The sequence below is a fragment of the Dasypus novemcinctus genome, chromosome 14 (genome assembly GCF_030445035.2).
Source record: "Dasypus novemcinctus isolate mDasNov1 chromosome 14, mDasNov1.1.hap2, whole genome shotgun sequence".
Taxonomy (NCBI): Eukaryota; Metazoa; Chordata; class Mammalia; order Cingulata; family Dasypodidae; genus Dasypus; species Dasypus novemcinctus.
Genome location: NC_080686.1, coordinates 24258567 through 24272299, shown reverse-complemented (window position 1 = coordinate 24272299; position 13733 = coordinate 24258567). Strand labels below are relative to the sequence as shown.

At 33.4% G+C, this 13733-nt stretch overlaps 1 protein-coding gene across 10 annotated transcripts in view; it reads left to right on the top strand.

Moving 5' to 3' along the window:
* The window catches only part of ASPH (aspartate beta-hydroxylase), a 219514-nt gene that overhangs the window by 31380 nt on the left and 174401 nt on the right, over nt 1-13733 (top strand). For 5 of the 10 annotated variants that reach the window (XM_071207827.1, XM_058275563.1, XM_058275562.1 and 2 more), the window contains exons 3-4: nt 642-686; nt 2069-2137. In XM_071207827.1, the coding sequence (XP_071063928.1) occupies nt 642-686; nt 2069-2137 (114 nt within the window). The remainder of the gene's footprint in view (nt 1-641; nt 687-2068; nt 2138-13733) is intronic. The other 5 variants (XM_071207828.1, XM_058275567.2, XM_058275564.1 and 2 more) reach the window with 1 other exon arrangement.

The window sequence follows — 13733 nt, the reverse complement described above, 5'->3', positions numbered from 1 at the left end:
ATGTGGTCTTTTGAGTATGGTTTTTTTTTTTTCGTTCCCCACTTAGCATCATGTTTTGCAGCTTCACCCATGCTGTAGCATTTATCACTACTTCATTCCCTTTTATGGTTGGACAATATTGTACTGTATGGATATACCACATTTTATTTATCCATTCATCAGTTGATGACCATTTGGATTGTTTCCACTTTTTGACTAATAAATAATGTCATTCCTTGTTAATAATCTAATTGAAATATATGAACTCTGTCACTGGAAGAACTGCACATCTTTATGTACAATTTTGGATGAAATTATGGGTACTTTCCCTTCCATTGAACCTCCTAGATTCCTACATCACGTGTTAGATTATGGCCGTCTTTCTGAGAGGAGAAAATAAGAAGACACGCAAAACAGGCTTACATGTGATCTGTCTTACATTGAAGTTTTTCACTTTTATTACTTTAACAAAATTGTCTCTGATTGATTGTTAGGCTGTTGAGGAAAAATTTTACTTTGGAGACCAACTTCTGAGTAGATTTGTGCTTTTATTAACTTACCATGATATGGTCCTAGGGAAAGTATATTAAACAAAAGAAGCATCTGAAATATTTGTTCATTTAAGCCCAAATAACAGTTTTCATGTTTTTACATGCACGCAGCCAAAGCAAAGGACTTCCGTTATAACTTGTCAGAGGTACTTCAAGGTAGGCTTCGAGATGCATTTTAAGTATATTTGTGTTAGTTTCTAAAACCTCCTCATATTAATTTAGTTATCACATCACAGAATGTATGTGGGTCGGACCAAGCTTCTCTCATAAGTTTGTCAGCAAGCATAGTATTTTATACATTTTTAAACTTATTTTCGCTCTGTATTGTGTATATCCTTGATCTGCAGATCAATATTTTCATTTACATTTCTTCATAGTAGAAATGATAGCTTCCTCTCCCTCCTTTTTTTTTTCCTTCTTCTTCTAATTGTGGCAGTGCTTTGTAAATCAGTCTTCTAAATAGCAAGCTAATCATTTTCCTAAGTATAAAAAAGGGCTTTTGGAGACTTTTCTTCTCCAAAAGTCTTGCTGGCAAAAATAAATGCAATCGTGTTATTTATTTTTATTAAAGAAATGGTAACAGTACTGCCAACTCATTGTTTATTACTTATGCTTTATTTATGAATGCTGTTTAAGATTTTGCTGTACATTATTGGTTCTTTGTGGTCATTGTCCAGTGACGAATTATAGATCATACTGATTTTAGGATGACTTTTTAGGGAGTAGAATGTATTTGACTCATATTTAAAATGCTAAATATACGGTACTTCTAAATGATAAAACATTAAAACCTTGAAACATACATCTGTGGTACTAGAGGAGTAAAAGCCTTGGTATAGTATTGCCTTTTCAGCATACCTATTTAAGCATTATTTATTTCTTCTTATTATAGGTAGCTGGTACTAATTAAATTTTTAAGTAGGATTACTATAAGTTTTCCTTATTTCAGGAAGCCACCTCCAGTTTACATACTTTATTTCCAGAATGGTCTTTTTTTTTAAAGGTTGATTCATGAAGTTTCTGTTTAAATAATTATTATAAAATATAAAATTTACTTTCATTTTTAGTACTTATCATCTTATTTATTTTTGGTCTTTATTTGAGCCTTTTGTTTTGTTTCAGATGTTGATGGTGTGAGGTACGGTCCTACTTTGGAAACATTATGTTTCATTTAACTGTTAGAAATGGATCAATATGGTTTCTTATATGTGTTGAAAATTTTACCTGCAGTATTTTTAATCAGTGTAATAAAATATCTTTCTGAGGAGATAAATCAGATATTGTTAAACCTGTATAGAAAATTACCTTAGTTAATACTTCTTAGAATTTGTTAGATGAAAATTCCCTCAACCTCTAGGTGAATTCCTATCATGAGTAGGTAAGATAGTCATGTGGCGATGCTTTGCCACATTGAAAGAGCAAAGAATTACATTGATTGGTAGCATTTATGGCTAATATGTAGCTCTGCAATAAGTGATAATAGTGAATAAATTTGTTTTCCTTTTGTTCCCACACCCATCATTTTTCCTCTATTATAGGAAAACTAGGAATCTATGATGCTGATGGCGATGGGGATTTTGATGTGGATGATGCCAAAGTTTTATTAGGCAAGTACACATTTTATTTATTTTATTACTGATGGTAAAGCGCTGGGGATTAAAGAATATTTTGCTTTAATAATATCTATATGGATTGTTATGTATTTTATTCAAGATATATTTTCCCACCTAAATCATGTTATTTCATTCTTGTTGAGCTGTTAAGTGGCTTAAAATTTTCCCCATAAGCTCTCACATTTTAATTTACTTTTAAAAATGGATAGACAAATAGCTCTTGCACATATATTTTTAATAAGTATGATAATTTCATATATTGGGGATTCATGTCTCTTGAACTTTTATTATTTGAATATACAGACAGTGTCCTAGTCTGTTTTAAAATATCATAATTACAGCCATTCTTTAGTAGCATTTAACATAATTCACTTACATTTAAAAGTGTACATTTCTAAAGGCTTAAAATTTCTTAAATTCATTTAGAAATAAAATAGTGCTGGTAAAAATATTTAGGAAGTTTTAAACCCAGAATTGCTGCACCAGAATTACCTGTCTTTATCATTGAGTTGTTACTTGTAATAAAAGAAGATATGGTTTTCCCTTACTCTTCTTAAAATGCTGTTAACGAGAAAGGATGTTACTAATTTTAATTTGCAAATTTTATATAATCTGACCTAGTGAGATATATATTTCTGCTTTATAAGCATCATCATTTTTTTGCTTTAGTATGTAGCATATTTTGTATTAAAACTTTAAAATGATGAACACTGCAAAGTATTATACGCTAAGCTTTTCAAAACAATGACTTGAAGAAATTCTAAACCAGAAGTTCTTAACCTTTTTTGTACCACAGACCCCTTTACCACTCAAGTGAAAACCACAGACCTCTTACTAAGTCCACACTATGCTATATTATTTAATAAATATATCACACCCACATGAGTGTGTCCCCACAAGAGTAATGTTTTTTTGAATTTCAGTTCAAGCTGACAGAGCCCCCTGAAATCTTTGGTCTAGACCCAATATCTCATTTTCATTTTATGGATATGAAAAAACTTGCAGAAGCCACATCTATAACTAATGAAATTATTTTCCCTAGGTTATTCTTATCTCCTTATAAAACAATAAGTTTTTAAATATGAAAACAGGGTTTTAGTTGTGATAAAATATAGTATAATTTCTTAATTTTGATCTTAGTGTATGTTTTCTTATTATTGCTCAGTGGGAATTGGGTCTATTATTTAACAGTAGAAGTCGACTGTCCTTGAAATTTCTTTTCCTGGCTTAACCTTCATGGAATTTTCTTTGTAATTCTTTCATATCATATCTAAAGTTGAGTTTTATAAGTAATTTACAGCCTGAGAAGAATGTAATACTAGTCATGTGGGAGAATGAAATTTTGTAGAATTTAGCATACCAGAATGATGCTAATATACTTGCCTATAAATAGTTAAGAACTCAATTATATTACTTTGTAACTTTAAATGATGGGCTCTGAAATAGATGATCAATTGTTTTGTACAACTAATCTTTGAAATTTATTATAGTCAAGTGTGTTCTTTTATTAATAAAGATCTTAATATCTTATTCAGTATGTTAAAGATTAGTGAAGCTTATTTTATTAAAGATAACTTCATGTGGATCAGATTTCCTCATTTTTAGAAAAAGTATTACTTTTTATCTACTCTGTTGTATTGTTTTATTGGGAATTCTTTTTTTTTTTTTTATTTTTTTTACTTAACATCAACTTACTAGTCTTGCAGACAGGAAAAGTCAGCCATTAAAAAGTATAAGGTGTGGTATGCTTCTTTAGAATGTGCCCCTTTCTGCAGCAGACTAGTACGTTACAACTTGATTTTTCAGTATTGTATTTTAGCTATCAGGAGTTTATTCTCTTAAAGCTTTTTAGTCAGTCATGATAAGGCCGGTTAATTATAACTTTGAAAATTGCCCTGTGCAGGTAGACATATAATGGTATGGGCAAATCATAATTCATTCCCTTTAGAAGAACTATGTACTCTGAGTTAGAATCACATTTGGTGAAGCTTAGTGTTCCTTTGGTAATTGACCTCTCAAATGCACATTTGAGGTGAAAATAAAGGAACTATTTTCCCATATACATGTACTATTTCACAGTTGCCTTGTGACTTTACTGAAGATGAAACAAACCAAAGGTGAGCCATCACACTCATCTATTGCTTCTGTAGTATTCAAACTCTCTGCATGAAATTCATCCTTAACTTGAACTGAATTTTATGACCAAAGTTTTTTCTAGTTTGTGACATTGTAGCTTAGTTGTACCTTTATTTCTGGCATATGGTTGCAAAGATTGGTCTTGTGAAGTGATTGGGATATAGAGGCATCACCCATAGAGAGGTGATTAGGGGAAGGAAATTCAGTGAGTGTGTACCCAAAAATAGTATCCAGACCCTGTGAGTATGCTGCCATTGGAGAGGTGGTCCACAGTGGGACTTTGAGTTAAAACAGAGGGATTCCAGAGCTAGGGAGGGAGGTATTAATAGGAGAGAGATTGCCATGGCAGCTCTAGTAATGGATGAGATATGTTGAGATTTCATAAATTAGACATTTGGTTCATAATTTTTTTTTCTAGATTCTTAAATCTGCATATGTATAAATCTTTTCAATTTGGAGAAATATGCAGATTCATGTTTATATTTCTTTTATATTTTGTGGCTTTTCTTGTGAAATATATATAGAGAGCATTAAATAGGTGTTGAATAAATCAAGTTAATAGTCATCATTAATTTTATTATTTTATTGTTTCTGGCCAAAGCTCTGTGATATACTTTCAAAATACGCTCAACCTTTTCTCAATTATAGAGCTTTCTATTTAGTGGCTAATTTATCTAAAGTATCTTTGATTTAAATTTTGGTTAATGAAAACTACATTGTCTGAAAATATGTTCTTTAAAACCTTGGTTTCCAAATAAAATCAACAGGACTTGGCAAGACTTACGTCATCTTAGAGTAACACCACTAAGAATTACATGGCTGTCCTTTTTCCCTATGACTAGCACCTGGTTAGCGCCATATCAGGTGTGGCTGGAGAGCAAGGGGGAAGCCATCCAGCAATGATCAGACCTTGATGAACATATGTAGGTGGGGTGGGTGCCCAAGGCAGCTGAAGGGAGGAGAGGACTGGACCTTGCTCAGCCAAGGGCTTTAGCACCCAACTCTTAGGATGGGCCTACTCTGAGGTTAAGAAGTTACTCGTCCCAGAATATTTCTTCTTTATGACTAGTCTCTCTGTCTTAGGAAGTACAGGAAGGTGTGTGATTGGCTAAACAGTTTTAAAACAGTTGTATTTAAAACTTGTACATATTTGTTGTGCACAGCCACCTGTTATACTGACAGGCAGTGACGTTTTAGTTTTACTTTTTATATAGTCAATAGGATATATTGGAAAGTGGAAAAAATGTATATATACTAAATATAAAGCTGCAGTGTTTTAATGTGGGAAGGAGAAACATTGTTCACTCAGAGACTTGAGTGTGGATATAGATCTCCTCAGCTCATAGCACTTGTTAATTGTTAAATCCTGTGAAAAGACACTCTCGGCTTGTCAGAAAATAATTTAAATAGCTCCAATTTGTGTTTTTAATGACAAATGAAGATTATTTTTCAAATTCATGAAGAATGACATGATGTAGTTCTTCTGTTGACTAAAGTGGAGGGAATTCATTGAAGCATTTATATTTATACTAATTGTCTTATTATTACCCCTACCTGCCAAATGTGATTGCTATGCTACTTGGAGATTATTTATGCTACTTGCTACTTGGAGAAATGGTGTATTGCTAAAATTTGAAATGGGTGAATTAGGTGGCTGTAATTTAAAAACCCTGTGATCGTGGATGTTCCCATTTCTTACAGCTAGAGTCTCCTCCCTGTTTTTACCTCCTCAAAATTATTGGGCCTCAAGTGTATAACTCTGGCAGTGTTTGTGGAGATTGATAGCTACTGCAGCCAAGAGAACTTTCCCACCCAAAGCCATCTTGTCACTGAAAAAAACAGATGCTAACAACAACATACATACTTTAATCTCTATATATCATATGGGTCTGTTTTTCTGACCAGTATTTAAAGTTACCAGTTGGGTCTTTCTTTTATTGTTTGATAGGAAGTATGGCTTAGAATGATTGTGGATAAGTAGCTAAGGCCTTAATCAAAGTTCATATCAATAAGGCAGAGTGAATTATTAATTACTGACTCTTACTATTGGCTAAAATTACAGGACTAGGAGTCAGCTGCCAGAGGGTGCTGTATAGAGCTAACATTTTATAGTGTAAAAATTTAAGTTAATTGCTTAAGTAACATAGTTTGAGTACATTCGTGTCTATCTATGGATGCTATAAACTCTTGTCCTGCTAAGTCTTCTTAACTCTAGAGATTCAAGGTCCCATGAGGAAAAGGTTGAGGAAATAAGTTTTCTATTTTCAATGAATGTTCATTGATGTATGTAAATGTTTATATAATCAACTCTCGATAATAATATCTTGGTATATGAGACAGTCTTGAAATTGTCAGAAGTATTTATCTTTTTCCCCCTCAAACTGCTTTTATTCACTCTTCCCATCACGGTCAGCCAATTTTGGCTGATTAATTTAGTGACTCTTCAACTCAAGATTCTCTAAGGAGAAAAAGGTGAAACCTGACCAGGGAATGGTGGAATAGCTAGGTTGTTCAAATGGTTGTTCCTTCAGTGCACATGATTGAGAGTTGATTGTAAGATGTTTATCTTAATCGATTGATATCTTTATTTTCCTATGTATCTTTTCTGTAAACCTCTGTATCCATGATGCACATCCCTTTTGAGATCACTCCTCCCCAACTTCTTTTTTCTCCTAATTGCTTTCCTTATTTTCTCTCTCTCTTCCTTTATCCTTATGTAGGCTTGACCAAAGATGGCAGTAATGAAAATATTGATTCTCTTGAGGAAGTCCTTAATATTTTAGCAGAGGAAAGTTCTGATTGGTTTTATGGTTTCCTCTCATTTCTCTATGATATAATGACTCCTTTTGAAATGCTAGAAGAAGAAGAAGAAGAAAGCGAAACTGCAGATGGTGTTGATGGTACGTCACAGAATGAAGGGGTTCAGGGAAAGACTTGCGTCATTTTGGATTTACATAATCAGTAACTTTGATTCAGGAACTGAAGTCATTGGCTTATGAAAACCCGAAGCAGTTTCCCTTTTCTTTTTTCCCTCTGCTTCTCCAGGGCTTATGTTGCAGTGGGACAGTTGTGATCCTAAAATAAAAGCCAGCAACTGTGTGAGCTGCTTCTCTTGCTTAGTCCCCTCCTCGGCTACCCCCACTCTTAGTGAAGAAACTGACATTGCTCATTCTTAGAGTACATTGAGAATGATGTTCTTGGTGGTATAATTGATTTCTGTATCATTTTGTTTCAATTTATGTATTCACTGAACTAAAATTTTGGAACTTAACTGTAGCACATTGTTTTGTGGTTAACCCTTGATACTTGTCTTTCTAACACACCATTAATTAAGATGATTATAAAAGTATTACTGGCATGATTCATAAGTTAAGTGCTTCTCTGTTGATCTTAAACGTAACTGATTTGTAAAATGGTTATTAAAAACTTGATATTTTTATTGTCATTTGTTTAGGTTAATTGATTTGTCAGCTAGGTTAATATGAATTACAATGTAAAATTCTGTATTAATGGTGCTTTTAAAATAATTTGAAAATAAACCCATGTTTTTGCCTTAGGATAGTTAAATTATTGTATCCAGATAGTAGTATGCCAGAATATTTCCATCTTTGAAAGCAAAACTTTAAATTTGTTTTCCAAATATACATCCAAAGAAAGTAATTCATATTTTTTTTAAAGTAGGCCCTTTACACAAGAGGGAGATTGTGAATATGTATCTTTAATAATGTTGTACATATTAAAAGTATTCATCCTATGTAATAGTCTTTTTTCTTTTTTTTCCTGCATTTTCTTATAAATTGGCTATCAAATCGTGGTTTAGATATGATGTGATCTTCAGATTTGTAGATTAAATTTATTGAAATGCTAACTGTTTTTAGGAGAATAAAATTTTCTCACTAGAAAGCCTTTGCTGTAAACATATTTGGAGATATTTTTAAAACATCTTTAAATGAATTCCTTTAAAATGAATTTGCTCTATATAATAGCAAAAGCGATTGTATTAACCATATATGATGCATTTTTAAAAATGAGATTTCTTTTTTTTGTCTACCACCCTAACCCCTCCCTGAACCAAAGCTTTTAGAGCATGAAAGGAATACACCTGGGATCTTTCGGTTTCTTTGAAGGAGTGGTGTTCCATGTTTTTAAATCTTTTTGCACTTCTATCAGACTTTGCTTAGCTTTGGCTTTTCTATAGAGCTTGAAATGTGAAAATGTTTGCATTTTTAGGTTTTATTTAACTACAATAAGTTCTACTTCTCAAATATTCATTCAGTGTTTTACATGTTTAATCAAATTACTTTCATAAGTAGATTATTATTCCCTTTGTTCTGTAGGGAATTATGACAAATTTAATTTCTTTTGTTAGGAGTCATTCTTGTAGATTATCAGAACAATAGCCTGAAAGTAAACGTCTCAAATCAGAACATAGGACATACATCAACTTCCCCTTCTACTCACCATTTTCCATGTGCCAGGGAAGACCATCCAATTTGTTGATCTTAATTATTTTTAAAGCATTATTCTATAATTACTTGGACATGTGTATTATACATTGACTAGTACTCTCCTAAAGCTTAAATGGCTATTAAAAATTCTCATTTGTCCCCAACTATTAATGAAATACATTTCGTTCTGTTGATGTTTCTTATAGTCTAACATGTCTGATTTTAAAATCTTCAAGTACTTGAGCTAAGCTGCTATTTGGTAGAATGTTCTGCAACAAATAACTACGATTTAATAATGAGCTTTCTGAAAGTTAATTCAGTTTTTGTCCATATTTTTTGTGCCTTTCCCTTTGAATTTGAGTTCAGTGATAGATGAAAGCTTAGAAGGTTTAAAGTTAAAAACAGTCAGGCCCCATCTATGAAACTCACTTGGCCAAATGTCTGAGAGATTTTTAAAGCAATCTTATTTCTTAATGCTTCAATGCTACTAACTCTAGATGGTGTTTATAAGAAGCAAATAATTAAGTGTGTGTGCTAAAAGTATTTGGACTCACTAATATCAGGCTTTGTTTCTTGTCATGATACTTGTGTACAGAAATTAATTATGCCTTATTTTTTTTTGTAAGTGAAAAACAAGGATGTGAGATAATTTATCACTTATTTAGTACCCTCTCTAGCCAGCCCCCTTGAAAAGCCTCTGATGAAGGTAAAATGCATGTAGCTGATGAACCCCTGACTTCTGTGACTTCCTTCAACTGTGTGTCCTGAAGGCTTTTTTTTTTTTGGTTAGAAAAAAATAAAAACTGTTTGCTTGCCAATCTGTGGTATAAAATATTTTGAAGCTGATCAAAATAACTTCACCTAAGTTTATTTAGTGTATATGCTGTAATTCTTAATTTTCTGAGGATTTATTGTGATTTTCCATTTCTTTTTAACTTAGCAACTTAAAGAGTTCAGAGTTATACCCTATACATTTGGATCTTTATATACCAAAGAGACTTTGTTTCCAGACTAGAGTATTTCTTGCTTCTTCAGATAAGCTGCAATTTGCCTCGTAAAAAGGCACTGGGTTCTTTGAACTTGGTACAAAAACACAGAAGTGGCGGTCTGTGGGATTTCTGCACTTTAACTTCTTTCAGCCCTGGTTTTCCCTGGGACACGAGGACACGTGGTGGAATGTAAGTCAATTGGAGAGGTGTTGTTGGTATTGGATTTAAGTGTGTCCGACTTGCTACTTGGGGATGCTTTGGATGTCTTGAGCATAATGGAATGCTGGGTCGTCCTACTTCCTCACTTACACTTGATTCTTTACTCCAGAAATTACCTTCCTCTCTCACAGCATTGCATCTAGAGGGGCAAGAACAGCTTTTTTTTGGGTGGTATTGAACTCTGATTTGTTTTTATTTGTAATTATCTAAACTGGACAAAATACTTCTTGTTTATCCTGATGTTTGTAACTGTAGAATTACCAAAAGCAGGAATTGGCATAAGCTTCTTCATAGGAGCACATCTTTATATGTGCTTTATATGTAATTTGGGTTGATCTCAGGATTTTTCTTAATTTGATCTCTTGGTAGTTACACCTCTGAGAAGAGATACTCAATTACTATAAATAAGACTTTTGGATTAGCCACTTATGTTTCAAAACATACGAAGAGATTTCTGTGACTTAGGTTGTAGAATTTTCTTGGATCAAAGTGCCTATTTGGAGTACTTTTAAGAATCGGTGATTCAAAATTCATGTGCACAGGTTGGTTGATGGAGCAAGTATGTCAAATTCTCTGCCTCTTATTTGTTGAACTAACCACATACTACCTTGGAGGATATACTGACCAGGCTATGAATGTCCCAAGCCCGGGAACCAGGGGATAGCCTTTTGCCTCCTCATTCAAAGTTTAGCCCAACTTTTGCTGTAACTGGGATTAGTTCTGATAGGCCCGTGGGCCTCAAGACTTCCTGGTTACATAAATAATAACACATTGTGTTTCCTTCTTTGTTTTGAAGAGTAGCTTAAATAAGTGAAAAGTTTAAATTATTGTATATTTTGAAGTTCATGCAATAAGTTGCAACTATGTTAGCAAAGGTCTTCAGCTGATCCTTCCCATTATCTCATTTGTATTCTAACTTGCATTTTATCTTCATTCAAACTCAGTTTGTGGATCTAATCCCTTCCTATATTTTCAGCCTTTCAATTCCCTTCTATTCTGTTCTTCCTGTCCTCACTCATCATTGGAAGTTGGTGAGTTTACAGCTTCCTTTTTTCAAACATGTCTGCGGTATTGTTAAATCATCCCTTTAAAAATTTAAAATTTCTAAAAAATAAAAATAAAAAAAAGAATATTTGGAAAGTTTACCTGAATGGAACCTCTGAATTCTGTATGACTGCTATGTGAAAGAGTTATTCTCTTTCGCAGGTATTCAGAACGTAAATGCTCTTCAGTCTTCCAGGGTCATTTTATTCCACATGAAAGATAATTGTGCTTTCTGCTTTACTAGGATGTTCAACTCTGACTTGGGTTCCATTATCTTCTCCTTATACTTTACAACATTTTCTTTATTGCTTTAGATTTAAAAAAATACATACTGTTTTCTCTCATTCATCGTTTTTTCAGACCTTGCATCTTCTAGTTTCCAAAGCTTGCTAAGTCTTCATGTCTTCTCCCTGGCTTCAACAGTTCTCCCCTTTCTCACCAACTCAGTTTCTTTTCTTATAGACCTGCCTGTGTTTCCTCCAGCCTTCAAAACATAAATACAAATAAAACCCTTCAAACCCTCATTCCCATTCTGCCGCCTCAGAATCTAAGAACATTCCGTGTAGGATCACTATCTTCTAAGGATGTCTGAGGAAGCCTTCCCGTGAGCACTTTCTTAGGTTTTAGCTCACCTTTCTTGCCACCTATGTTTTCTTTTCTGTTGTAATGCGATTGCATCTTCACAATAAAATTGTGTCCATATCTTTCACCTCTGTTAATACCTGCCTTCTTAAAGCTGCTCTTTTGGCATTTAGAACAGTGCATTTTCTTGACCTTCCTTGTTTCATCATGACGTAGGGCCTCTTTAATTAATTAATTTCTGATTTCCTAGTGCTGTGCTTTCTTATAATTCCAAACTCTTTGCCTTAGGGACTGATTATGATACTTGTGGTTTAAATTACTAGCTCAGTCTTTATCAACTCAAACATACTGAGATATTATTCACTATATTCTTTTGAAGGTCAGGAAAGGTAGCTGAAATGAATACTTTAGAATTTTGTATGGTGCCTTGCACATTGTAAATTAGTGTCACTTTAAAGATTTGTACCCAAACTGGAGAAGTTTTAAATACTTGTTATTAATTTTCTTTCACTGATCTAATCCTAATTTAGTATTTTGTTTTATTGAGACAGAATTTAGCCCTAGCCTTTTCATCAGTATAGCTCGTGCTGACAATATGTATATTAATATATTACAGTGGTGAGGATGGGGGACAGCAGTTTGTTTCCCTCTATTCTACTTTTTAACAGGAAAAGTGGGATCTGCCCTGTGCAAACATGCAGGAGGCAGGAGAGAACGTTCAGTGCAAAAAAAGGGTATTTTAATGTTTTTTTTTTTCCTTTATACATTGGATAGTATCCATTTATTAAAAAGTTATTACAAGAATAATTTTGTGATTTTATTCTATAAAAGAGGAGTGAGCCAAGATGACATTTCAGTATTATATGGTAGTATGCTCTTTCGCACAGAGTTAAAGGGAAACATCAACTTTTATCTGAGAAAAAGAACAGTTATACACAGGTAATGGTTATAGATGTATAGTAATTAATTGGACAAATATAGCCAAATGGAACAGTTCATTCACATTTTTCTTTTGTTACGTAGTTGGGGTACAACATACTAGTACTCTGCTTTTTTTTTTCAATATGGGGATGGTGACATTTCAACCAGATAATTTATTCTAACCAAAATAAACATTCTCAAACGGATTTTCACTGTTTGAGAGGAACAGTCTGCTGTGAATAGAGAGGGAAGGGGGAATTTGGAAATAGAGGGTAATTTGAAAATAGCAAGATACTGAAAGTAGAAGTTTAGTTATGTTTTTTTAAAAAAACATATAGTAAGAATAAATGTAAGACAACTCAGGGGCTTTTTTGGACTGCACTTGGGACCTTAGTTCTTGGGTGACGGATTGTGCCTCATGCACCCTTGACAGGAGATGAGCCGCGATTCCCATACCTTCCTCCCTGAGATGGGGAGAAAGAAATGAATTGGCAACTTGGAATGTCACCTAGGAAGTTTCCCACTTATGAATATAAAGTAATGTTTAAACATCTGCTGGAGATAGAATTGGTCAAATCATTTGAATGAATGCTAAGTACAGCCTGGTTGGAATAAGAGATACAGAGAGGTATTATGGTATTGGCATTTGTTAGAGGGTCCAAAATAAACCCATCATCAAACCTTTAATTTGCTAATAGAGTGAAAAAAAAAATACTGCAAAGCTTTTAGATGAAGAGCAAGAATATAATATGTACCCACATAATAGTATGCCTTGCTCTTATTTTTTAAAAGAAAGTTTGAAATGATAGAAAGAAAAGGCACTGGTCATTGAAACAAAGATTCAAACTCTATCAAAAGTATGCCATCCTATTTTGGATGGTGATGGATGGGAAGAGTCAGGTCTTTGCGTTCTTGGGTCCTTTACCCACCAGTGTTTAGGAATTGAAAAATCTGTTACTGGCGCAGAAATACACTGACAATCAAGGCACACTGAGAGAGAGAAAGGCCATTCCCAGCAGTAATTGGTACTTCCAAAGCCAGCGATTCTTTCAAGTACATGGCAGATGGTGAATTGACTAAATCATAGGCTGACTACAATGCTTTTTTTTTTTTTTTGGGTCATTGATGGTAAAATTAAGGTTTTGAATTGACATATAAGTGATAGATACTTATATGTTGAAAGGAGTGGTTTTAAATGGTGAATTTATTAACCTAACTTGTTTACTAGAAGGCCCACTTTAAACTATTTTA